The 27,623-nt window shown below is 35.4% G+C and overlaps 1 protein-coding gene across 1 annotated transcript in view; it reads right to left on the reverse strand.

The window, feature by feature from the left end:
• LOC150097149 (THO complex subunit 4-A-like) overlaps positions 1–27,623 on the reverse strand; it is a 98,351-nt gene that overhangs the window by 11,033 nt on the left and 59,695 nt on the right. Inside the window, exons 4-5 of the mRNA XM_090406873.1 lie at positions 16,369–16,462; positions 8,633–8,729 (exon numbers count right to left, since the gene is read on the reverse strand). Of these exons, the coding sequence (XP_090262999.1) occupies positions 8,633–8,729; positions 16,369–16,462 (191 nt within the window). The remainder of the gene's footprint in view (positions 1–8,632; positions 8,730–16,368; positions 16,463–27,623) is intronic.

Raw genomic sequence — 27,623 nt, forward strand, 5'->3', positions numbered from 1 at the left:
GTCAGCCGGTTGGGTGTGTGTGTGTGTGTGGGGGGGGATGATTCCGTGGATCTCGTATGCAGCAGACCACGCCAGATATCGGCTGCATTTCTTCTTATTCGAGTTGCTTCTCATCCTCTAAAGATCATGCATCACAATGACGTCTATTGGATGTCACTTTCATTTCTTCCTTCCAGTCACATGACTTCCGGTTGCGAAGCGATACGAGGTGCCTCTTCACGCATCTGCGTGTCCTCTTCGGTCACCCATAGACTTACATGTGATATGGACGACCGTTCATCTGAAAGAGTTCCTAACATTTGGTGATGGTATTCATCTATGCCCATGGTGGGATTCGAAACTATAGACTGTTGGTTGGAGTCGAGTACATTAACCACTCCGCTATCCAGAGTAATGAGTGGTAGAGTGAAGGTTCTCATCACCATAACAGTTAGATGATCACATATGGTGATGACAGAGGTTTTTCCTTAAAGAAAGTCTGCTTTTTCTTCTCACTAAACTAGAAAGATCAGCTAAGAAACACACAGCATTTACAGACATTATAGAGTGGCCTCAGAACTTAAATGCGACCAAATTTACAACCAACCCAAATGAAAGTTTTCAAGATTGCTTTCTTTATTGTGATATTGCATGGGATTTAATTTAAAATAATATTAAATTGAGACTTGCTTTATATAAACATAATTAATCCTATGACAGTGCAGTTAATGATACTATCCACATAGTTCATTAGGTCTGTAACTTGTTGACCTTCCGTGGGAGGTCATACTTGGGATGAAATATTTAAGTATTAAAACTTATCACTGTGGTTAGTAAGTAATGAAATCACCACAGGTTTCATTGTATAAAAAAGTCTTATTCCTTTACGGGGAACTGACAGCACAGAAGACCGACTTGCTAAGCAAACTTCAATTGAAACAGGGCAAGCTACATGCTAGAATCTCTTTTTTAAAAACGTGCAGACACGATAAACTCATTAGAAAGTTTGCAAAACTAAAAGAAGTCACCAAATCTCCAGATGCAAGCCAGTTTTTCCTACTTAATCAGTTAAGAGTTTCTAAACATGAATTGGAAACAAATAATTTAAAAATTACAGAACTAGAAGCAGAATTGTCAAACACGTTATATCAAGAACTGCTACAATTGATTATCAGTGTCTCAAAAAAGTGGGGATAAAAGCATTTGATAAAAGTAATATTAATCTACATAAAAAAATACCTTAACTTGCAAAATCGATCCAAGAAAATTACTGACGGAAAAATGGGTGGTCAACTTATCTAACTGTCCACTAACAACAGATGAATTAAATGTTCTAGCAAGCGGTCATAAATTTGCAATTTCACCTAAATGTTTTCCATATTTAGATTTTATACGTAACATTGAGAAAAACATCGCTATCTTTCAACAGACTTCATTTCGAAATAGCAAAAATAATCTATGATGCCAAACCTTTGGACTTAAATATCCCACCATCAGAATCGAAAGCTTTTACCTCCTTAAAATGTAATAAAAACATAATCATCACCAGAGCTGACAAAGGAAATACCACTGTGGTTCTAGATACCAATTCATATGACCGAAAAATGAATTTACTACTCCGAGATCGAAATACTTTTGCCAAACTGGATTATGATCCTACAAAAAGACAACTCAAGAAACTAAATAAGTTACTTGATGAAACCTCTTCCTTAGATTAAATTAAAAAACTCAGGACATACCATGCTAGACCACCTAGAATATATTGTTTACCTAAGCTTCACAAGAATAACGTTCCACTCAGACCGGTCATAGATTGTATTAGCAGCCCGACTAAGAAGTTATCAAGATTCTTATCTAACCTTCTCTGTCCTCACATAGGCCACGCCTCATCAATTAAAAATTCCACAGAGTTTCACGCAAAAATAAATGTTAATTAGCTTCGACATTGTGTCCCTCTTCACTAACATTCCCCTTAAAGAAACAGTAGAGTTATTAACTCAAAAATTTCTGTCAGATATTGTTGAATTATTCAAATGTGTTATTACGTCCGGTTACTTCACTTGGAAAGGAAAAATTTACAAGCAAGAGGAAGGAAGAGCAATGGGGTCTCCCTTATCGCTAAACTTAGCAAAACTGTTTCTAGAATACCTTGAAGAAAAAATTTTCACATTTGAACCGAAACCAAAAATTTGGATACGATATGTCGACGACGTCTTTGCAGTCTGGGATCATTCCGAACAAGAATTACACCTGTTTCTAGATAAAATAAACCTCGCATCAACTTTATGCTAGAAAAAGAATCTCCACAGGGTATCTCATTTCGGGATTTACACATTCAAAGAAAAGAAGATGGTTCCATTGCCACGTCTGTCTATCGCAAGCCTATATTTTCAAGTCGCTGCATTCACAATTCTTCCGGTAATCATCCATCTCAAAAATCTGGCATCATTAAATCATTAGTTACCAGAGCACACAGATTCTGCTCCTCTAAAGAATCTCAAAACCAAGAATTAGAAATAATCAAAAATACAGCCATACTAAATGGATACAATCTTAAAACAACTCAAAAAATCATCAGTCACTTCCCCACACATCAACCTAGAAAAGAAGCCCATAGGATTCATATTCCTTATGTCAAAGGCATCTTCAAACGTCCTTCAAAAATTATGAAAAAATATAATCTTGCCACTACCTACAAACCCATCAACCAGATCTATAACTTGTTACATTCTCCTAAAGACAAACTTTCACCTCTGATGTTACCTGGTGTGTATAAGATCCTATGGTCCTGCAAGTTGTCTTACTTTGGACAGATAAGTAGATCTGTTCAGAAATGCATTTCGGAACAACAGGACCACATTCTTCTTTTCAAAACCGCAGATATCTGGCCTCGCTCAACACGGAGTTGAAAACCCTAACCATAGGTACCATTGGAAAAAGACAAAACTTTTACATAGATCTTTATATAAACATGAACGTTTATATAAAGAAAGCACTGAAGTCCTACTACACAGACCAAATTTAAACTGCAATGACATTCTTGCTATTCCTAAAGTATGGGAAATTGTCATACAAAATTGTGTAAAATGATCTAAGGGTCAAAGCTTTTTAACTGAGAGGAGACCTCCACATAGCCTTTAAAGGAATGCGGAGAACCGAACAGGGCTTCTGACCTAATGTCTAATCCTCACCTTCTCGTGGTGCACCCTGCTGGGTATCTACTTTTATATTGAATGAACGAGGATGGGCTAGCCATTTGGGATTTAGCCGACCAAATTGTATTCTTATTGGTTAAACCAAAATAATAAAAAAAAAAAAATGATGGTACAACATGACAAAATTTCATGCCGGCTGGGGCATCACCCGGTTAAACAAGGCCCCTGTTGTTTTCGCCAGGGAACCAGGGCGAACAGCAAAAAGTCAGCTACTGGAACAAATCTGAAAACAAACCCCAACTCAACATCACCAGAGTTAAAGATCGGTACTATCAACGTAAGAAGCCTGAATGGCAATGAAATGGAGATAGCTGAGGAATTAGATAAGTACCAGATCGACATAACAGGGGTGACTGAAACAAAAAAGACCAAAACTGGTGAGATCTTTCTAGGCCATAAATACAAAATGTTATATTCAGGCAATGACAATCAAGGAAAAGAAGGAGTATTCATAGTATTCAACACAAAATATGAGGCTAATCTTCTTGAATGGCAGTCAGTCTCAAGTAGAGTAATGTGGGCAAATATGAGAATGGGGAACTGGACAATGAGATTTATTTGTGCCTATGGTCCCACAGAAGTTTCTACCAAGGTAGAAGTGGAGGAATTTTTTGATGCTTTAAAAAAAGCAACTGACACAATGAAAAAGGAAAAGTTGGTCCTTGTTGGGGATCTAAATAGCAGAGTAGGAAATGACTGTGAGAGACACAAAAATATTTTGGGAAAATTTGGAGAAAAGAGCAAAGCTAATAATAATGGCAAATATCTGTAGGATTTCTGCTCAGGTCATGGACTGGTTATTACTAACACCATGTTCCAACAGAAAAATGTGCACAAATTCACATGGTGAGAAGAGGCAAGGAATAAGAAAAGTCTCATTGACTATGTTATTGCTGATAGTGATGTTTTCTCCCTGGTGCAGGACACCAGAGGGTACAGAGGATTTGAAATTGGAAGTGATCACAATTTAGTCTTGAGTAGGATAAAATTGAATTTCATATTGAAAAGAATAACATGTAAGAAAGTTTTAAAGCGAATAAAAGTTGAGCAGCTCTCAGATGTGAACTGTAGACTAAAATACAGAAAGATTAGTGAAAAGAAAATGAAAGAGTTTGAGAACAGGAATCAAACATTGGAGATTCAGTGGCAAACTCTGAAGAAAACATTGATTGATTCTACCAGAGAGGCATGTGGTGAGGTTGTGAGCAAGGATAAAAAAATCAGAACTCCCTGGTGGACACAGGAAGTTAAAGAGGCAGTGAAGGAAAAGAAGCAAGCATATCAAAAGTTCCTGGCAAATAAGTCAGCTTTTACTCTTACAGACTACAGACACAAATGTAAGAAAGCTAAACAGTGTGTAAAACTAGCTAAACAAAAGTCATGGGAGGACTTTGGCAACAATATAGAAAATATCAAGAAGGTGGCAAAATATTCTGGAGGTTGTTGAAGAAGCTTAGGAATGGAGGAAAGAGTGCTGTAAAAGGAGTTAGAGATGATAAAGGTGACATGAAACAGAAGAAAAAGATATCGTTGAAGTATGGAGTAATTACTTTGAAAAACTGCTAAATGAAACAAGCAGGGATGACAGCACATTTTATCACTGACCAGGGATGACTGCATGCCTGGTCAGGGATAAAAAACACTGACCTGGCAAGCAGTCAGGAATACATATCCATACTTGAAGTAGAAAAAGCCATCAAAGGCTTGATATGTGGAAAGGCAGCAGGAGTAGATGATATTCGACCAGAAATGCTGAAGTATGGTGATATAAAAGTCTTACAGTGGCTGCACTGCATAGTTCAGAAAGCCTGGACAGAGGGACGAATTCCCGATGATTGGAGTAGAGCTCTCATAGTTACCATAATATAAAAAGGGAAATAAAACTGAATGTGAGAATTACAGAGGTATTTCCCTAATGAGTGTTCTTGGCAAAATCTATGCAAGTATACTTGAGAAACGGTTGAGAAGAATTGTGGAAGAAAAGCTTGGTGAAGAACAAGCTGGATTCAGGCCAAATAGAGGCTGTCAGGATCAGATCTTCACTTTACGACAAATAGTCGAGAAAGCATGGGAATATAACAAAGAACTGTATTTAAGTTTTGTCGATTTGGAAAAGGCATATGACAAGGTGCCAAGAGAGAAGCTATTCAATACGCTGCAGTTATATGGTGTCAATGGGGCATTATATCAAGCAATACTTAGTCAGCAGTTAGAATTGAAGGAAGTATAGGAAGATGGTTTAATGTTAAATCTGGTGTTAGACAAAGATGTACATTATCCCCTCTGTTATTCATTATCTATATGGATCACATTATGAAGGGAAGTGATATTAAACATGATATCAAAATTGGAGATGTTAATGTCAGCTCTTTGCTTTATGCGATGATGTTATACTTCTAAATAAATCCACTACAAGTCTGCAAGATTCTCTGACTAAATTCAATTGCTGTTGTAATAGATATGGTATGAAGGTCAGCAATAAAAAGACAAAGACAATGAAAATAGGCAGAATCATTGAAAATGTCAACTGTGTTGTGAGTGGAGAACCTGTGGAACAAGAAAAAAATTTCAGCTACTTAGGCACGATTTTTTACTGAAGATGGTAAATTAAATATAGAAATAGACAACAGAATCAGCAAAGCTGGTATGGTGGGAAATCAATTGAATAAATTCATATGGAATAAGAGAGAAATTAGTCAGAACACTAAATTAGCTGTATACAAGACAGTGCTCAAAGCAGTGTTAACTTATGGATCTGAGAGCTGGGTCAGAAGTAATACACTTGACCAAAGACTGGAGACCGCAGATATGAGAGTCCTGAGAAAGATTAGAGGCGTGAACAGATGGCATCAATGGCAATATCATATTAAAAATGAGGATATTAGGAAAGAACTTGACATTGTCAGCATCCAGGAATGCGTTAGCAGAGCTAATCTCAGTTGGTATGGTCACTTAAAAAGAATGGGAGAGGATAGATTAGCAAAACAAGTGTTCTCTGCCAGGTTGGCAGGAAAAAGACCCAGAGGAAGACCAAGATATAGGTGGATTGATACGGTACAAAGTGCCTTAGACGATAGAAATATAAGATCTGATAATATTGGAGTCTTGACAAGTAACAGACTGATTTGGAGGAAAATTGTAGATAGGAAGTTAGTAATGATGTAATTTTTTCATGTAGTACTGTCATATCCTGTACACCCTTTGAGGGTACATGGCAGGAATTTGATGATGATGATGAAAATCTCTTTATATATGTTATCTTTTTTTCCCCCTTTTTCAGTTATATTTTAACTTAATTCTATAACACGCTATTGCATGCATGCATATTAAGATTCCATTGTAATCATGCACCCTAATTGTATGTTCTTCCTAGTTTTGTTTGAATTACTATACTGAGGATGTCCCAAGATACTTGGGATGAAATATTTATGTGTTAAAACTTATCACTGTGGTTAGTACACGTTTTTTTAGTGATGAATTCACCACAGGTTTCATTGTGTAAAAAAATAATTAAGTTTATATTTTGTCGATACTCAAATACTGTCACATCTTGTACTTCTAAAGCACTTCTGACTGAATCAATCTACCTAGGCCTTGGAGGTTTCTTCTGGATCTATTTATTGCCATATTGGTATCAAATACCTGTTTTGCTACCCTTTCCTGTCACATCCTGTTCAAGTGATCACACCACTGTAGGTTAGCTCTACTTCCACATTCTTAAATGCTAACAGTGCAAAGTTCCTTTCGAATATCTTCATTTTTTGTATGATTCTGCTATATGTTCACTTCACTAATTTTTTTGGAATCCTCGTAAGTGGTCTCTAGTCATTGACTGAAGGGCTTTATTTCTAATCTAACCCAACTCTCAGATCCATAAGCTAAGTTTGACATCTCCAATTCTAATCTCAGGCCTAATGCCAGTTTCTTTCATAATGTGATCCATATAGAGGATGAATAAGAGTGGAGATAATGTGCGTCCTTGTGTTACCCCTGATTTTACATCAAACCAGATTTTGGTCTTCTTCTGGGTATCAAACACCCGTTTTGCCAACCTTTCCTACTCCATTCTATTTAAGTGGCCATTCCACATTTGATTAGCTGTATTATCACATTCTTGAATGCCAACAATGTCAAGATCCATTCCAATATCTCATTTTAACATTCTACTGCCATTGATTCACTCCCCTAAATTTTCAGAACCCAACTCTCAGATTCATAACTCAGAACTTTTTTGAAAACCAATGAAGTATATACCCACCTAAAAGTACGTATACAAGTAGCTAACTATGATGTTATTTCACACGCTTATGCCTTGGTAAAGGATAAAAACAAGAACACGATTTCTTGTTTTGTATAATTTAAGCAAAGCAGGTATGTTGGGGAATCTGCTGAAAAAATTTATATGTAATAAGAGAGAATCAGCTACAACAGTCACCTATGCTGTGCACAAGGCAGAGCTCACCGATTTTATTCCCTGGATTTGAGAGATGGGTCAAAAATAAAAGTTGATCAAAGACCACAGATATGAAGAAATATTATAGAAGTAAACAAATGTACTAATGAAGATGTCATATGAAAAATGACATCTTCAAGAATGAGTGAATAGAGCTAATCCAAGCTAGTATGTTCAATTAAGTAGAGTGAGAGAGAAACAGGTTAAAAAAAGGTTATAAAAGGATATAAATAAACAGGTTAACTACAAACTTTGCAGTAAAAATTTTTTTCAGTCTCTTAGTATGCTTGTCTAAATCTTATATGCAATGACTGTTCTTCTTCTGCAACTTTCTATGATTCTTGTTCTAGGGTTGTCATTTGTGAGCTCTTCTTCCACAGCTTCCAATGAATGGTATATGTTGTCAACCTTCAATTCTTTAGCTAGTCACCAGTCCACTGTAAGGTTTTGTGTTGTCGAGTACTGCAATCGATGAGCAAATATTTTAAGCAGCTTCTCCCAAATACAATTCACATATTCTAGTGTCATTTCAAGCATCTGCAAGATGTCATATTCTTAAATATTTGTCATAAAGTGAAAATCTGATCTTGACAATGTCTATTTAGCCTGAATCCAACCTATTGTTTTCCCAGTTTCTCTTCCACAATTTTCCTCAGTCTCTTAGTATGCTTGTCTAAATCTTATATGCAATGACTGTGTGTGTGTTAATTTACATTAAACACCACAATAGTGAACTGAGCAGAGAATGAATTTTGACTGGAAATAGGCAAAATTTATAAGAACATTTCATTTGATGGTGGGTCCAAGTCTCATATAGATGTGGCATAATTGAATATGAAGAACACAGAAGATGAATGTATAGGATTAAAAGCATCACATCATTATCAGAACTGTGTTTAATATTAGCCTAGTTACTTAGTTAAGCCATAGGGTCCTAAAACATAAGGATTATAAGAATGGGATTTGGATATAAAATGTTAATTACCTTATTAACATATGCATCCAATTCAGCATCAAGTTCTTCAGCTGTTGGCAGTTTTCTAGTTTGTCCCCCGCGGCCTCTTGCACCTCTACCTCGACCTCTAGATATATATATATAAAAAAAAAATTGTGCTTAAATAAATACAAATGCAAATTTTGAATATCAAACTTTCCATGATATAATAGGTTTAATAATAAAAATATTACTCAAATAATGTTAATTCTCACATTGAAGCAATATTTAAAATATATTATAGCAAATATTTCACTGCTGAATTAATATATGGATAAATAATCCTTCTACCTCAAGTTTTTTTAAAAAGTAGCATATATATAAAACAACTAGAGCCTCTGTAGCTCAGTCAGTATAGAAGAAACCCTCTAGTCGGAAAGACCCGGATTCAATTCCTGTCAGTGAGTTGAGGAACCTTTATCTGGTCTCATTCGACTAAAGGTGAGTTAGCCGGTCTCATACGGAGGTAGGAGGTTTTTTTTTAACCTGGAAACTTGTGTTTTTCATCTCCCAGAACAGGCAAACTGGCCCATGAACACACACATCTACAAATACAGGACACACCAGGAGGCAGAGGCCTAACCACCTTATCCTTAATACAGCAGTATTTAAATGTAAAAAAATCCTGGAAACCACAAGGTAAAAGAGGAGGGAAAGAATAATAAGAAAATATAAAAAACGTGATGTATATAAAAAAAAAAATCTTTTGCACATTAGCCTAACATTCGAATGTTTACATTTATCAGACGAATGTACATCAGGTTATCTGGGGTAATCAAGTTCCAGGTTAGATATGTGTCACCAACGCTGTATTCTTCAGGATGGCCAATGACTGCCAGTTTATAGTTTCACAACTTGCCATGATGAATTTTCATTCCAACTGGGATCTTATTAGTCAGAAAGTGGACATCTCTAGCAATACAGTTAACTCTGCATCCCAAGCCAACAGCCAAGACCTTATGCTAATGGACCAACGAAAATAAAGTATTGTGGAAAAGTACTACAAAGCGTTGCACTCTGCCACAACTGTATCTTACCAAAATTGAAATGTTGAAGGAGAATGGTGAAGCTGTAGGGAATTATTAAAAATAGACAATGATTGAAGAGAGGATTGTTAATAATTAGTTGATTTTTATATAGATATCTGGATTTTTATATAGATGTCCATATTTTATATGGACATCTCTAGCAATACAGTTAACTCTGCATCCCAAGCCAACAGCCAAGACCTTATGCTAATGGACCAACGAAAATAAAGTATTGTGGAAAAGTACTACAAAGCGTTGCACTCTGCCACAACTGTATCTTACCAAAATTGAAATGTTGAAGGAGAATGGTGAAGCTGTAGGGAATTATTATTAAAAATAGACAATGATTGAAGAGAGGATTGTTAATAATTGGTTGATTTTTATATAGATAGAGTATTCATAGATATTATATCTTAATATTAATCCTACCATAGAGAATGATCTCTGTTTCTAACAATTATTTTTTTTTATTCCGAGTGTACCTATATGTTATATTTGTCTGCACAATCACAAAAAATGTTCATAGCCAGTTTCTTTCTCTGTCAAGGCCCTTTTCAATAGTTATAAGACTCTATTTTTTTTTTACAGGATCCTTTCTCATCACTTACGTAACACACATTAATTCTTCCTGACTTAATTCTGTCTCTTTTCTTCAGTAGAAATAATAATCAGATCCGGCGTCATTAATACAGATGAAACTTCCTAATCAGAGTTTTCTCGAACATTCCTTTAGAACGTAAATAGCAAATTCTTCTTTTATTCACTAAATGCTTATTGACAGTCTCAACTCTTCCAATAAAAAAAAAAACTTACAGTTCTATGATTCCTTTTTCGGAATCTACTATAAATCTTTCAATTAGTGTTTCCTCCAATATTCCTTTTAAAACGATTTATAGCAATATTTCCCTTTTACTTGTCCACATACTCATTCCATATTAAAACTTAATAGTTCCACGATTCCTTTTTCAGAATATACTATTAATTTTCCTCCGACTGTCACATAAAAAAACTCAAGTTCCTCCAAACCTAAATATCTGCTGGCCTGTGTTCTAAATTCCTTCCGAACGCTCTCTTGTTTACAGCCGTTACTCCGATACCGAACGCTTTCTTGTCAGCTGTCAATCACACATCCAACTTCTCGGAAATTAAGTATAAATAATGGCTGACACGGTTGTTTCCGTTAGCGACAAGAGAATGCCTTCATAAAACACAAAACTTAATATTTCAAACCATAATAAATTTGTTTAAAGTAACACAACTAATCAAATCCGGTAAGTACATTAAGTTTTTAACTGCTTAACATATCACTTTTAACAAAATTTCCATAACGGGCACATTGCAAGTGCCAACAATGCGTGTTATGAAACTAAAAACTAATAAACATACTAACATAAACAATACGTAAAAATATTCAGAATTTTAATTATGATTATTTTTACAGGATCAAACGTAAAAAATAACATAAGAAAACAAAAAGTTATTGTTTGAGAGAGGAAAAACACTTCTTTGAAATTCCAGAGCAGATAGGTAAGAAAACATATAATTATTACCTTTGTTAAATAGTACATACTTTTGCAAACAAGTATGGTTCACACTTGTTTGCAAAACCCTTCTCAGAACTGTGTCCCCCCATCACACACATGATTTGACAAATACAGTTGCCTACTTACACGCAGAATGGACAAAATAAAATATTTTTTATTTAATAAAAACTTTTTAAACAAAATCTTTCAAATTCAAAAAATACAGAAGTTTTTCAAGGAATGACATCACTGTTACCAGTGTGCTACATTCTTTTCCACCATGATCAAAGATAATTATGCAGTTCTGCTCTTTCAGTATCACAGATGTGTCTGACACCTACAGCTGAAAGAGCAAATTGTTTTCCATAATTTGTTGAGCCCTGTATGCACACAAATATATATATAGATGTTGGAAGTTTATTTTGCATTTGATTGGACTATAATAAATTTAGTTTAATCCTTTATCCAAGTATAAGCAAACAAAGTTTGCACCTAAAAATATCTTCAGGACTGAGGTAAGGTGGTACATCCCTTGGCAACTTGTAGCAAAGGTGGACCAAGCTCTCATCAATCATTGTCTCCCATAATGCAAAGCACGCCTCCTTGTAGACATGTATACTGCTATGCATTAAGGGAAGGGCCACTACACACCGGTTTCAACCTTTATTGAGGTCTCGTCAGTGGGAGGCAGACCCAGACTGGTGATACTAAGGCAGAAGCAATGGAGAGGTCATATTTACCTATACGAGTTGCCAACTGGTGTACCACCTTATTATTAAGGTGGTACACTGGTTAGACTATAATAAATTTAGTTTAATCCTTTATCCAAGTGTATGCAAACAAAGTTTGTGCCTGAAAATATCTTCAGGACTGAGATAAGGTGGTACATCCCTTGGCAACTCGTAGCAAAGGTGGACCAACCTCTCATCACTCCTTGTCTCAGTATCTCCCATAATGCAAAGCACATCTCCTTGCGGACATGTGTACTGCTATGCATTAAGGAAAGGGCCACTACCCTGACCAGTTGGGAAATTTATTGAGGTCACATCAGTGGGAGGCAGACCCAAAGTGGTGATACTAAGGCAGAAGCAATGGAGTGCAAAATAAACTTCCAACACCTTTCTCTAAATCCAGAGTAATTTAATAATAAGGTGGTACACCGGTTGGCAACTCGTATAGGTAAACATGACCTCTCAATTGCTTCTGCCTTAGTATCACCACTCCAGGTAAATAAAGGTTGAAACTGGTCTGGGTAATGGCCCTTCCCTTAATAGCAATATACATGTCCGCAAGGAGCGATGAGAGCTTGGTCCATCTTTGCTAAGAGTTGCCAAGGGATGTACCACCTTACCTCAGTCCTGAAGATATTTTCAGGCGCAAACTTTGTTTGCTTACACTTGGATAAAGGATTAAACTAAATCCAATATATATATATATATAGATAGATAGATAGATGGATGGATGGATGGATGTAAGAAACATGTAGAATTTGCATTATTTTATTCTTCTGCACACTAGTTCAGGTACAGTCAAACTTGAAGAACATCAGTTTTTTGTTTTTTTTTAGAACGTTTCCCAAACAGTTGCGAAGATGAATAAAGAACACAATATCGGCTAATGTTAAGAGGTTTGCGACATTAAAGGTGATTAGGTCACCTCTGTGAAAAAGGTATGTAAGTCATGTAGTACACTTTGTGGAAGGCCTTAGAAATGATAATTTTCGATGCAGCTGCCAAGAAATCTTTCCCTTCCTCTATTTCTGCAATCTCTGGATAGCAAAACTGTGAATGGGACAAAACATTATGACAATAATTATGCGGATGTTGCTATGACAACATAGAAGCAGTTAATAAATTTATTCACAATTGGTTATTCATTATTGTTCCTCTCTACTGACACATACTGAAGTCAACAGAATTTAGTAGCCATATAGAATAATCTAAATGAGGTGCATTTAGGTGGACTGATTCACTGTTAATTGCATCAATCCACCTATTTCTTAATCTTACTCTGGATTTTATTCATGCCATCCTAGAATAAGGTCAAGCAGTTGTGTGCATATCTTCCCTTCCCCCCCTCTTGGTAATGAGATTGGCTTCACTGATGATTTTTTTTTTTTTTAAAATCAATTTTGTTAGTTGATAACGACTGTGTTCCTTATTTAACTGAGACGTTTTAAAAAGGCCACATCATGCAGTACCTTTTACCTTAAAAATATAGTGGGGGATAACGGAGCATATCTCTTAATAATCTACCCAACTCCTTGCTCTATGACAATATATGAAGAATAGTCAAATACTGCAATTGAATAAGGGATAGAATATCACCAATTTTATTGTTTGTATCTTTTTTGATCTTCAAAAGTAGCAATTTTATTTGACATTAAATACAGGGTTGAATCCCACAACAGCAAAATAAAGACTTGCACAGCATAAACGTCTGTGTAAGTCTTTATTTAGGCGGAAGATGATTTCTGTTGCCTGGTATTAGTGTTAACCTGCTTATTTGAAAAAAGTAAACATGGTTAGTCTCTAGAAGGTTTCTAGAAAGCTTTTTAACCTTTGACCCATTCACAGTACTGAATATATGATAGATTTACACTTTCATGGATGTCATTTACATCAAAAAACACCCCACCCAGAAAGACACAAGAATAGAGATAAGCATTTTACCTTGATGGACTTGTGGTTTCAGTCAGGATTTCTCCATGACTGCAGGTCATAAAGAGTCCAGCTATTCCTGTCTTGGGCTTTTCTTCATTTTCTTCCAACTTTCTTAATCATTGGGTCTTCCCACCTTAAGGCTGGTCTTCCCACCTTAAGGCTGGTCTTCCAGGTTTCCTTTTGGTATCTCTCTGATACCAGTTTGTAACTCTGACTGTCCATCTGTTGTCTCTCATTCTGGTGAGATGTCCTGCCCATCTTCTTTTGCTGTTGTAGATTGTTTTTATTATATCTGTGAGTCCAGACTTCTTCCTGATTTCTGTGTGTCTTACGTAGTCTATTTTGTTTATATTGCATATTCTTCTTTCTATTGTACATTGAGTTGTTATTAAGCTCTGTTCTTCTTTTAAAGTTGTGTTCCATGTTTCACTGCCATAAGTTGATGCTGGTAAGATGTGACTATTGAAAAGATGGCCTCTTATGTCTATATCTATGTTTCGGTTGGCAATTGTTGATTTTATTTTGTTGAAGGCTATCCAAGCAGCTCTTTTTCTCCTTGCTATTTCATTTGATATATCATTATTCATTTTTATGGACTGGCCGAGGTAGATGTATTCTTCAACTTTTTCGATGGTGTGAGATTCTAGAGTGATTGTATGATCTTAACAGTATTTGTTTTTCATCCATCTTATTTTATCAGAGTGTATTTCCAATCCAATTTTTTGGCAGTTTTGGCTTATGTTATTCAGCATTGATTCTAGGAGTTTGGGTGAGTGAGATATTAATACCACATCATCGGCGAATAATAGGATATTTAATATTTCACCATCAATGTTTATTCCATCTTTCATGTCAATTTTTCGAATGATGCTGTCCAGAGTAGATGTGAAGAGATTAGGTGATAAGACATCACCCTGACGTACTCCTCTACTTAAGTTAATTTTAATCAGGTGATTGAAAAGGGTGATATTTGTTGTGCTTTCTTTGTAGATATCTTTCATGAGTTGGATGTGCTTTTTCTATGCCTTGTTCTATTAAAGCTTGGAATACTGCGTTATGCTCAACAGTGTCAAATGCCTTTTTAAAATCTATAAAAAGAAGACAAAAGTGGGATCTGGTATTCTCTGCATCTTTCTGTTAGCTGAGTAATAGTTTGAATGTGATCTATTGTTGAAAAGCCTTTTTTGAAACCATCCTGTGCTTTGCAGCTATTTTCATTGATGAAGGTTTGTATTCAGTTTAGGATGATTCTGGCAAATATTTTATGTGTGTGCTAATAGACAGATAGGTGTGTAGTTACTGATGTCTTCTTTATTACCTTTTTTATGCAGAATTATGGTCTTTGATGTTTTCCATTCAGTAGGTACTTTCCTTAATTGTATATATCAGGTAAATCTTTCTGCTAGAACATTAAAGAGTATTTGTCCACCCATTTTTAATTCATCAGATTTTATACCGTCAATTCCTGGTGATTGGTCATTTTTCATATGGTGGATAGCCATTTTTATTTCTTCAGGTAGGACAGATGGTATTTCCAGATTTTCCAAATTTTCGCCTGGTACTGGAGCTGTGATTACTTGTTTAGATGAGTGAAGGTTCTCATAAAACGATTTTACTATTTTTTCCATTCACCTCTGTTTGTGTGTCTGTTTCCTTGACTGTCTATGAAGGCTGACGGTAGTGGTTGCTTTAGATTTATTTCTTTTTAGGCTACTGCGGAGCCTAGCTGCTTCTGCTAATTTTGTTCTATATATGTTATAGTCGTCCTTGATATTCTGCCTCAGTTGTTTACAAATAATTTTATAATCTAGACGATCTTTTCCTGCATCTTTCGGTATTCTTCTTTTCTTCAATAGTTCTATTGTTCTTGCTGATAGGCGTTTCCTGGTCTGAGGAGGAAGTTCATACGAGGTTCTTTCTTTGCAGTTCATTAATTTATTGTTAAATCTTCGTCGATGTCATTTTTTAATTTCCAGTCGGTTTCTTCCATCTTTTTTCTAAATTCTTCTGGGTTTATCTGTTTTGAGCGTTTTTTATGGTTGGACTGTGCTCATATGCGTTCATTTTTTTATGTATTTTGAGAGTGGCTCTTATTGGACGGTGGTCTGAATGAATGTTGCAGTAAGTTTTCCCAATGACTTCGATATTTTTTATTATTCTTTTGCAATCTGTTAGGATGAAATCAATTTCATTTCTTGTCTCTCCATTTGGAGATTGCCAAGTCCATCTTTTTCCAGTTCTCTTTTTAAAGAAACTATTCATAATGTACAGCCTTTCTGCTTCTACAAATTCTGCCAGGAGTTCACCTTGTTCATTTCTTTCCCCTTTCCCCCACGGTCCAATGTATTTTTCTTCAATCAATTCATTTCATTAAAAATGAAACATTAAAAAAAACAAAAAAAAAAACATACACAATAGTGTGTGGAGATTTCAATGCAAAGATTGGTACAGAGATAAGCATATCTAAAGTTAATTTCATCATTAAACTTTGTCAGAGAAAGCAAAATTCTTACCTTCCAAAACCTCCACGCTGAGTACCAGTGCTTCCCCTTCCTCGACCAGAACTGTTTATAGAAGATGTAATAACTTCAATCTGCATCGGCCGCCCTACCAAAAATTGTAGAGAAATTGTTTTAATGCACCAACGTAACCTACTTCACATTGCTACAGTATGTTATTTGAAACCTGTGTATTAATAATATGCTAACATAAATTAAAAACATTTATTTGCTTCATGCTAAATCTCAAACTCTCTTTCTACTATTAATATCATTTGCCTTCAATAATAAACCAGTGACATTATTTTTGTTGATTACTTGAAGAAAACCACCATTCAGGGACTTATGATCCAATATGCAGTAAGCACTTTCCTTGACAGCAGGTATTTCCCCTAATACTACAAGGATGAAACTAGCAATTTGAGACTTGTTTCCAAAATTATATTCTGTATTTGTTTCAACTACCCAAAATTAGAAATATTGAAAACATCAACCGTATCCTGAATGGTGAATATAGAACAAGTAAAATATTTCAGCTATTTTTAAGCACAACTTTGAGTGAAGATAGTAAATTAAAACAGAATTAGTGAAACTGTTATGGTAGGAAGCCAGCTGAATATTTATATGGAATAAGAAAGGAATTAGTGAAAACACTAAATGAGCTATACACAAGATGGTGTTCAAACCAATTTTAACTTATTGATCTGAGAGCTGAGTTAGAAATAAAACCCTTGATCAAACACTGGAGACCTCTGATATGACAGTTCTGAGAAAGATTAGTGGAGTGAACAAATGGCATCAATGGCAGTATCACATTAAAAATGAGGATATTAGGAAGGAATTGCCACTGTTAGAATTCAGAAATGTGTTAGCAGAGTTAATCTCAGGTGGTATTGTCACTTAAACAGAATGGGAGAGGAAAGACCAAGATGTAGTTGGTATTTCCTCTAAAACAATTTTCCTCCAAATTAATTTGGAGGAAAATTGTTGATCAGATTTTTCATATAGTACTATCGCAATTATCCTGTACACCCACTGAGGGTATATACCAGGAATTTGATGATGATAAATCAAGGAGCATTTATTCTTAGTCACGTCAGCTTCACTAGTTACATTAGATCTCAGTAACGAGATTCTTAAATGAGATTAAAAACACATTCTGTGTTTTTACACAGAATGTTAAGTAAATATACAAGAGTTCAATCGAATGGCTGCAATGACTTTTAACTATTATTTTTAGAATCCAGGAACTAATTGACTTAGACCAAATTAAAAAAAAATATATTTAATGAAACTAAATAAAACTATAACATTGTAAATACCACCAAATTCATAACTATAGAGCTATCTAGATCCAAGGCCTTCTAAAATGGGAGCTACACTTTAGTGATCTCCTTTATCTTTAAAGGAATATTTTGATTCCAAAATAATAAGGGAATGAGACACTTACTCATTCTCTTATTGGTTTGTTTAACATGAACTTAATCAGTCTACAAGATTCAACATTTTGTTTTTCACAGAATGAATTCCTACAAGCAATCAATGTTTATTAGTCAGTTCTTTATTAGGCCTTTTCTCAAAATATAAAACTTCCCCGAGTCTGTGTAGTAGTGTTTCCTTATTTGGCATACATTCATTCCAATCATCCTCACTGAGTATAAATGTTCTTACCTCAGGAAGTTTTATTACAAAAGCCACAAATTTATTACCAGAGTAAGACCAGTTTCTTTTACTACTTTATAAACAAAATGATCAAAGTGGAGCTCCTTCATTAATGCCATGCAACAGTGTCAGATTTCTCTAATTCTGTTGCTTGTTCTGATAGAATAATAAATATATCTGGCATCCTTGAGACAGAAGATGAAACTTTCTATTAGGCATTTCTTTGAACATTGAAATAAAACATCTACTTATATCTCCTTTTATTTATTATTCCTTTGATGACAGTGTCAACTTTTCCAGTCTAAGGATTCACCTTGTGAAGATTCCTTTTCGAAATCCTTTATTAGTATATTCCGACTGTCAAGTTTTACAATAAAACTTCCCAAAAACATAATTCTCTGGTCTCCATCCATTTTCAAATTTCATTTCTTTTGCTTCTTGTTTTTTTCATTACCCATGTACTGAATACTCTCTTCAGCTGTCAATCACCCACCAATCCTCTCAGTGAGCATGTGCATTTCATCTAAACAGCAAGCGAGAAGTTAAGTAGTAATGGCTGACATATTGTCATCGTTAGCAAAAAGAGAATGTCATTACAACGAATGACAAATATCACCACATTTGACAATTGTGAATTACATTAAAGACCAATGAAATTATCAGATATCCGGTGGGTACAATAAATCTAGCATACTTGACATTTCATTCTAATGTATCAATATAGGACATCGCAAGTGCTGATTATACATGTTACGAAACCAAAACTAATAATATACTAATGTAGAAAAACAATTGTAAAAATGTAAGCCAATGATATCATAAAGGGGTACTCCTAAAGAAAAATAGGCAAAATAGCTATAAAAATTAATATTAATTTAGAGGAGTAACATGAAAAATTTTGCAGATATAATATCTATATAAGAATGAAGATTAGTATTCAAGAATGAGTGAGGAAACGTTAGCAAAACAGATGACTGATTCCAAGGTGGCATTTAAAAGATCCAGAGGAAGACCACCATCTGAATGTACTGATGCTTAGGAATGCCTTGTGTGGATTGATGCTCAGGAGTACTTTCCTGAGCATTTCCAATATTTCTTTCTTCAACCCTAGAAGAAAGAAATATTGGAATGCTGATACGTGGTAGACTAATTTGGAGGAAAACTGATGGTAAGAGATCATGTAAATTGAATCATGAGAAACTGCTATAGTATCCTATTTGCCTCTTAAAGATACATCAGGAAATTAATGATGAAAAATAATCAGCTAATGCCATTTATTCCTGTATAGGAAGTAGGCAAGGCTGTTTTAGACCTATCTAACTTTTGGAGACTGAGTGAGCAGTTCAATCTCTACTGACAGCCAATCAGAAATAGCTGGCCCAAGGCTACCACTAAGTTAATTGCCATGAAGTGAAGAGACAGCTAACAAGTGCCATTGTCACATGGTTCCTAACCCAAACACAATATTTTTAATGTCCGGAAATAGTGTGGGTTCAAAGGTTGATTTTGAGTTTTTTGGGATGAAAAACCGGAGTTTCTGGAAGAAAAAAGTCGCTTGCCCATGCAAGAGATCGGCTAACTCAGGAACTGGTCGGAAAAAGGAAAATGTTCCTCTAGTAGGCAAATAGATTTGAACCCAAACCTTCATTCATGAGGTCAGGTACTGTGGAGTGCAAAAACCTCTTCCACTGAGCTACACAGGCTGGGAAGAAATAAAAGTGTTGATAATCAGAGATATGAAAGTTTTCAGAATTAGAAGAATTAAGGAAACTGGTATGATTAGCATTCAAGAATGTGTGTGGAGAGCTAATCCAAGGTAACATGTCCACTTAAACAGAAAATGAGATGAAAGATTAGCAAAACAGGTGATGTCAGGATTGTAAGAAAATCCAGATGAGGAACAAGAACTAAGTGGATGGATGCAGTTATTATTCTGGTTTTAGAAGACTGACATGTGAGACACAAACGTCTGCATAGTAGTAGAGATTATTTAGAAAGGAAACTGTGGAAGGACACGAGTAATAATGTAATCTTAACAGCATTGGAGTATCATAAATATTTGTTCCATATACTAAATTAAACAGCTTGTTTGTGTGTAAAAAAGCATTTATGTGTAATGCTGAATTATTTCATTTTTTAAATTTTGTTTAAAACAAGCAGTGGATATCTTCATTTGGGAATTTCTAATTCCCAAATGAAAAAAAAACAAGCTAAACAAAAGTTATGGGAGGACTTCGGCAAGAATATAGAAAATAAATATCAAGAAGGTGGCAAAATATTCTGGAGGTTGTTGAAGAAGCTTAGGAATGGAGGAAAGAGTGCTGTAAAAGGAATTAGAGATGATAAAGGTGACATGAAAACAGGAGAAAAAGATATCCTTGAAGTATGGAGTAATTACTGTGAAAAACTGCTAAATGAAACAAGCAGTGATGACAGCACTGTGGTAAAAAACACTGACCAGGCATGCAGTCAGGAATACATATCCATACTTGAAGTAGAAAAAGCCATCAAAGGCTTAAAATGTGCAAAGGCAGCAGGAGTAGATGATATTCAACCAGAAATGCTGAAGTATGGTGGTATAAAAGTCTTACAGTGGCTGCACTGCATAGTTCAGAATGCCTTTACAGAGGGGCAAATCCCCGATGATTGGAGTAGAGCTCTCATAGTACCCATATATAAAAAGGGAAATAAAACTGAATGTGAGAATTATAGAGGTATTTCCCTATTTTGAGTGTTCCTGGTAAGATTTATGCCGTATACTTGAGAAACGGTTGAGAAGATTTGTGGAATCAAAACTTGGTGAAGAACAAGCTGGATTCAAGCCAAATAGAGGTTATTAGGATCAGATCTTCACTTTTCGACAAATAGTGGTGAAATCATGGGAATATAACAATGAACTGTATTTAAGTTTTGTAGATCTGGAAAAGGCATATGACAAGGTGCCAAGAGAGAAGCTATTCAATACGCCACAGTTATATGATGTCAATGGGGCATTATAGCAAGCAATACTTAGTCTGTATTTGAGTTGTAAGTCAGCAGTTAGAATTGAAGGAAATACAGGAAAATGGTTTAATGTTAAATCTGGTGTGAGATAAAGGTTGTACATTATCCCCTTTGTTATTCATTATCTATATGGATCACATTATGAAGGAAAGTGGTATTAAACATGATATCAAAATTGGAAATGTTAATATCAGCTCTTTGCTTTATGCGGACGATGTTATACTTCTAAATAAATCCGCTACAAGTCTGCAAGATTCCCTGACTAAATTGAATAATTGTTGTAATAGATATGGTATGAAGGTTAGCAATAAAAAGACAATGAAAATAGGCAGAATCATTGAAAATGTCAACTGTGTTGTGAATGGAGAACCTGTGGAACAAGTAAAACATTTCAGCTACTTAGGTACAATTTTTACTGAAGATGGTAAAACTAAATATAGAAATAGACAACAGAATCAGAAATCTGGTATGGTAGGAAGTCAACTGAATAAATTCATATGGAACAAGAGAGAAATTAGTCAGAACACTAAATTAGCTGTATACAAGACAGTGTTCAAACCAATTTTAACTCATGGATCTGAGAGCTGGGTCAGAAGTAAAACGCTTGACCAAAGACTAGAGACCACAGATATGAGAGTCCTGAGAAAGATTAGAGGCGTGAACAGATGGCATCAATGGCAATATCATATTAAAAGAGGATATTAGGAAAGAACTTGATATTTTCAGCATCCAGGAATGAGTTAGCAGAGCTAATCTCAGGTGGTATTGTCACTTAAACTGAATGTGCGAGGAAAAAATCAGCCAAACAAGTGTTCTATGCCAGGTTGGCAGGAAAACGACCCAGGGGAAGACCAAGATATAGGTGGATTGATATGGTACAAAGTGCCTTAGATGATAGAAATATAAGATCTGATAATGTTGGAGTCTTGACAAGTAACAAACTGATTTGGAGGAAAATTGTAGATAGGAAGTTAATGATATAATTTTTTCATATAGTACTATCATATCCTGCATACCCCATTCAGGGTACATGGCAGGAATATTATGATGATGATGATTTCTGCCATGTTGGACTTGCTCCATACATTTATTAATAAATTAGATAGTAGCCAGTACCTGGGGACTTCCCAGTCAGTTGGGAAATAATACTGTTGCTTATCAGGTTGTTAACTTCTTCTGTAAGCTCCTGCTCTATATGTTTGCACTAACTTAACCATGAAAAACACCTAAATAAATACTAGATCATTGCATAAACAAACAAACTACTAAAAAATGAAATAAAAATAAATAGAAAACATTAAAATACAACAAAATTATAAAAATATACTATTTCCAGAAAATAAGAAATGACACCAATCCAATAAATAGCACTTTAACTCAAATCCATTTCAACAGCATCCACAGAATTAATACAAAAATTAAATGATATACATAATCAATTAAGGCCATCAAAATCTAATCTGCTATTCCTAACCATTCTCCAAATGGCACCCTCCACAACTACAGTTTATGTCAGCTATTCCAACTATACCTTGCATCAGGGGGTCTTCAACCTTTCAGACAGTGCAAGCCACATTAAAATTTCAATGAAGCCTGCAGGCCACTAAGTTATACTGTGGTATTTAGAATTGTAAGATGCTTTCCAGATTTACAAGGAATGCTGTGCATTTGATACTTTACATAAAATCCTATAAAAATAAATAAACTCAGCTTTAAGAGCATAGGTAGGAATCAGGTTCATGATAAATAAATACAATCAATACTTGAAAAAAGATAATTTAATGAAGAAAACATTCATTTTTTACAATGTCAATGCTTTTTCTTGACCAGCTTGTCGATGTTGGCAGCAATGTTGGAAGTTGCTATGTGCAGAGTATTCTTGAGATGTTGGTTCGTAATCTGAGTTCTTGTCTTGGATTTCACATGCTTCATTCTGGTGAAGAACTGCTCACATAAGTATGTGCTTCCTAACAAAGCACTCATCTTCAAAGCATGCCGGTAAAGATTAGGGAATGCGCCCTCAGAAATGTAGTCTTTGTAAAATGTAAGCAAGGGCACATTGAATAATTTTTCTTTTAAAGAAGAGCTGTTTTGGAGTTCAAGCAGCTCCGTTTGTACTGAGCCTAACATTTTGGCAGCATTGACACTGAATGGCATTGAAAATAAATCAAAAGAAGACTGCTGGTTACGAAAATCACTAAATCTCTCTTCGAACTCACTTCACAACATGGCTAATTTTGTAGCATATTCATCAAGAGACAAACAATTGGACTCATAGAAAAGCTGAAAATGAGTTGTCTTTTTTTGCGAGTTGTGCCTCCCAAAGTTTGAGCTTGGCCACAAAAACTTTGATGTGATCAAACAGAGTGTGCACCATTGATCTTTGGATTGTGGCCACGCATTTAGGTCATTCATATGCAACGAGATGTCGGTCACAAAGGCAAAGCCTGTCATCCACTTCGAATCGTTGAATTCTGCAATAGTATTCCCCTTGGTTTGCACGAACTGCTGTATTTCGCTCCTTAAGTCACTCTTTTAAAAATCTTCCCTTTGCTCAACCAACACACATCATTATAATAAACTACAGCGCCATGATCTGCTTTGCACTCTTGGAATTCACGATGATTCAATCCTCTTGCCCTAGTAATGTTGACGACAATCACAATAACTTTCATGACATTCTGAAATTCAATAGTTTTCACGCACAAATTCTCCTGGCGGATTAAACAGTGGTAATGGACGAAATCTTTTTCTTCTAGTTCCGATTCTTTCCGTAGCAGTGCAACAAACCCTTTGTTCTTTTCCCACCATAGCAGGGGCACCATCAGTTACCACACCTTCAAGGTCGATTAAGCTGAGGTCGAAACGCTGGAGGCTTTCTTGGTGGCTTCAAGAATATCAGTGACTTTCGTCGTTCCCTTCACAAGTACAAGCGCTAGCAGTTCTTCTGTCACATTGAATTGTTGATCAATGCCAGGGACAAAGATACCCAGTTGTGCTCTCATCTAAAGCAAGTGAATATGACGTAAATTTGGACGACTGTTTATTTAAAGCTCCTTCAATGTCATTGGCAAGTTCTTTGACACGTCGTGTTACAGTTACCTCAGACAAACTCGGTTTTTAAAAACTTCCTTATTATTGGGGCACAGAATATTCCCAGCAGCGATGAGACACTCTTTCACAAACTCGCCGCCCAAGAAGGCCTTTGATTTTTTAGCAATTCGCTCTCTTCTCTCTGCCTTTTAAGCATACCCTACTGGCATTTTAAATCAATTTGGAGACCATTCACTTTGTCCACACGAAACCGCCCTTGAAGGTGATCGAAATTGGACGCATGCTTTGTCTCATAGTGTCGATTTATATTGTATTCTTTTGATACTGACTCACAACAAATTAAACACACTGGCTTATCATCGATCGGCACAAAAAAGTACAAATTTGTCCACTTTTCATTAAAAACCTGACAAGAATCACTCGATTTATGCTTTTAACTCGTATATGCCATAGTGATGGAAGGTGAACCCAAAAAATGATCCAAAATGGCCGTATAACGGTTATTATCCCTGAATATGTCTCACACTAATGAAAAAAGTCTGGCAATAGAAAACCACAATAGGCTATGGCTGACACAATGAAATTGTGTGCGCTTATACATGAATATCACACTGTTCACCACTGACTGACTGTGAATGAGATCCTCTTGTATTTATATGAAAATAACGAAGTATCGAGAACCTTCAAGCTGTATCTGGAAGGTACTAGACAGCGCACTCGAATGAACTACTGCTTCAGCCATCTACCCACGATGTTAATACTAGTACTTAAGTACCGCTTGGCGCTGGTAGATGGCTGAAGAAGCATGTCTATTTAATATTTATTTTTATAGGATTTTATATAAAGTATCAAATGCACAGCATTCCTTGTGAATCTGGAAAGCATCTTAAAATTTTAAACACTGCAGTATAGCTTAGTGGCCCATGGGCTTCACTGAAATTATTTTTTATTTAATAAAGTACAATAGTATCAGTACAATAAAAAGTGTAACAACACCAGAAATAATTGATCAAGTGCACGATATGGTATTGGATGACAAGCGAGTCAAAGTGCGTGAAATGCTGAGACTATAGGCATTTCAAAAGAACGTGTAGGATATATTTTGCACACAGAATTGCATATGAAAAAGCTCTGTGTAAGATGGGTGCCATGCTTGCTCACAGAAGATCAAAAATACACTCACATAAAAATCTCTGAACAGTGCTTGGAGCGTTTTAACAAGAATAAAACTGATTTTGTGCATCGATTTATTACCATGGATGAGACTTGGATTCACCATTACACACCAGAATCCAAACAGTGGGCAGAAGCCAGTTGTTCAGCACCAAAGAAAACAAAGTCAGTTCCATCAGCAGGAAAGGTCATGGCAGCGATGTTTTAGGATGCTAAAGGCATATTGTTTATTAATTATCTTGAAAAGGGTAAAACAATAACCGGAGAATATTATTCCGATCTTTTAACCAGACTAGAAGAAAAATTTGTGAGAAAAAGCCCAGTTTGCAGAAAAAGAAAAACGCTGCTTTTCTTCAAATCAAGAGGTGGCTGCGGCTATAGAGGGGTATTTTGCAGATCTTACTGAGAACCACTACAGGGACGGATGGAATAATGGCACTGGAGTATTACTGTAATAAATGTATTAGTCTTAAGAGTGATTATGTTGAAAAATAAAAATAATTTTGAAATTATTAATTAATTTTTTCATTGTTAGACTGAGAACTTTTCAGACTACCATCATATAAATTGTTAAAATAGTTACATCTTGGTCTGAAGAAATGCTAACACCTTATGTTAAACTCCAGATATGGGATCCCAAGCGTCCACAAATCCAATATTCCTTTTCATCCTACAGAGCATCCCTGCCTACAAAAACTATACAAGGAGAGTAAAATACAATATTCCCCTCTCACAGGCATCTGTTAAGTAGGAAAGTGATTCTACTATTTTATTAATTTCTTAACTTTAAAAAAATAAAAATTTCACATAAAAATTCAGATTCACGATAAGCTTTGATATTACCACTGACAGAAACTATGACCTTTGACCTTTCCTCCACATATTTGAATTATTCAAATTTGCTTTATACTGAGGTTATTTTTCATAGAAAGAAAAAAAATACACAAACAGCTAGATAGGATGGCAATGCTCTCCCCCCAACATTATAATCAATTTATGTATGAAATATCTAGGAAACCAAGCACTCAATATAGCTACACATCAAGGATAGAAAAATCAGAACTCCAATGTGGACAGAGGAGGTTAAAGAGGAAGTGAAGGAAAAGAAAAAATCATATCAAAAGTTCCTGGCAAATAAGTCAGCTTGTGCTCATAGAGAATACAGAGACAAATATAAGAAAGCTAAACAAAAGTCATGGGAGGACTTTGGTAAGAACATAGAAAATAAACATCAAGAAGGTGGCAAGATATTCTGGAGGTTGTTGAAGAAGCTTAGAAATGGAGAAAAGAATGCTGTAAAAGGAGTTATAGATGATAAAGATGACACGAAAACTGGAGAAAAAGATATCCTTGAAGTATGGAGTAATTACTTCGAAAAATTGCTAAATGAAACAAGCAGTGATAGCACAGTGGTAAAAAACACTCAACAGGCATACAGTCAGGAACACATATCCATACTTGAAGTAGAAAAAGTTATCAAAGGTTTGAAATGTGGAAAGGCAGCAGGAGTAGATGATATTCGACAAGAAATGGTGAAGTATGGTGGTATAAAAGTTTTACAGTGGCTACACTGCATAGTTCAGAAAACCTGGACAGAGGGACGAATTCCCGATGATTGGAGTAGAGCTCTCATAGTACCCATATATAAAAAGGGAAATAAAACTGAATGTGAGAATTACAGAGGTATTTCCCTACTGAGTGCTCCTGGTAAGACTTATGAAAGTATACTTGCATAAATCTTATGCAGTTATGCAAGTATGCAGTTCAGAAGAATTGTGGAAGAAAAGCTTGGTGAAGAACAAGCTGGATTCAGGCCATATAGAGGCAGTCAGGATCAGATCTTCACTTTACGACAAATAGTGGTGAAATTATGGGAATATAACTAAGATCTGTATTTATGTTTTGTAGATCTGGAAAAGGCATATGACAAGGTGCCAAGAGAGAAGTTGTTCAATAAGCTACAGTTATATGGTGTCAATGGGGCATTATATCAAGCAATACTTAGTCTTTATTTGAGTTGTAAGTCAGCAGTTAGAACTGAAGGAAGTACAGGAAGATGGTTTAATGTTAAATCTGGTGTCAGACAAGGATGTACATAACCCCCTCTGTTATTCATTATCTATATGGATCGTGGATTATGAAGGAAAGTGGTATTAAACCTGATATCAAAATTGGAGATGTTAATGTCAGCTCTTTTCTTTATGCAGATGATGTTATACTTCTAAATAAATCCGCTACAAGTCTGCAAGCTTCCCTGACTAAACTGAATAACTGTTGTAATAGATATGGTATGAAAGTCAGCAATAACAAGACAAAAACAATGAAAATAGGCAGAAGCATTGAAAATATCAACTGCATTGTGAATGGAGAACCTATAG

The sequence above is a fragment of the Typopeltis vanoorti genome, chromosome 17, assembly GCF_054136105.1.
Source record: "Typopeltis vanoorti isolate ZY-2024b chromosome 17, IOZ_Tvanoo_1.0, whole genome shotgun sequence".
In the NCBI taxonomy this organism is placed as follows: domain Eukaryota; kingdom Metazoa; phylum Arthropoda; class Arachnida; order Uropygi; family Thelyphonidae; genus Typopeltis; species Typopeltis vanoorti.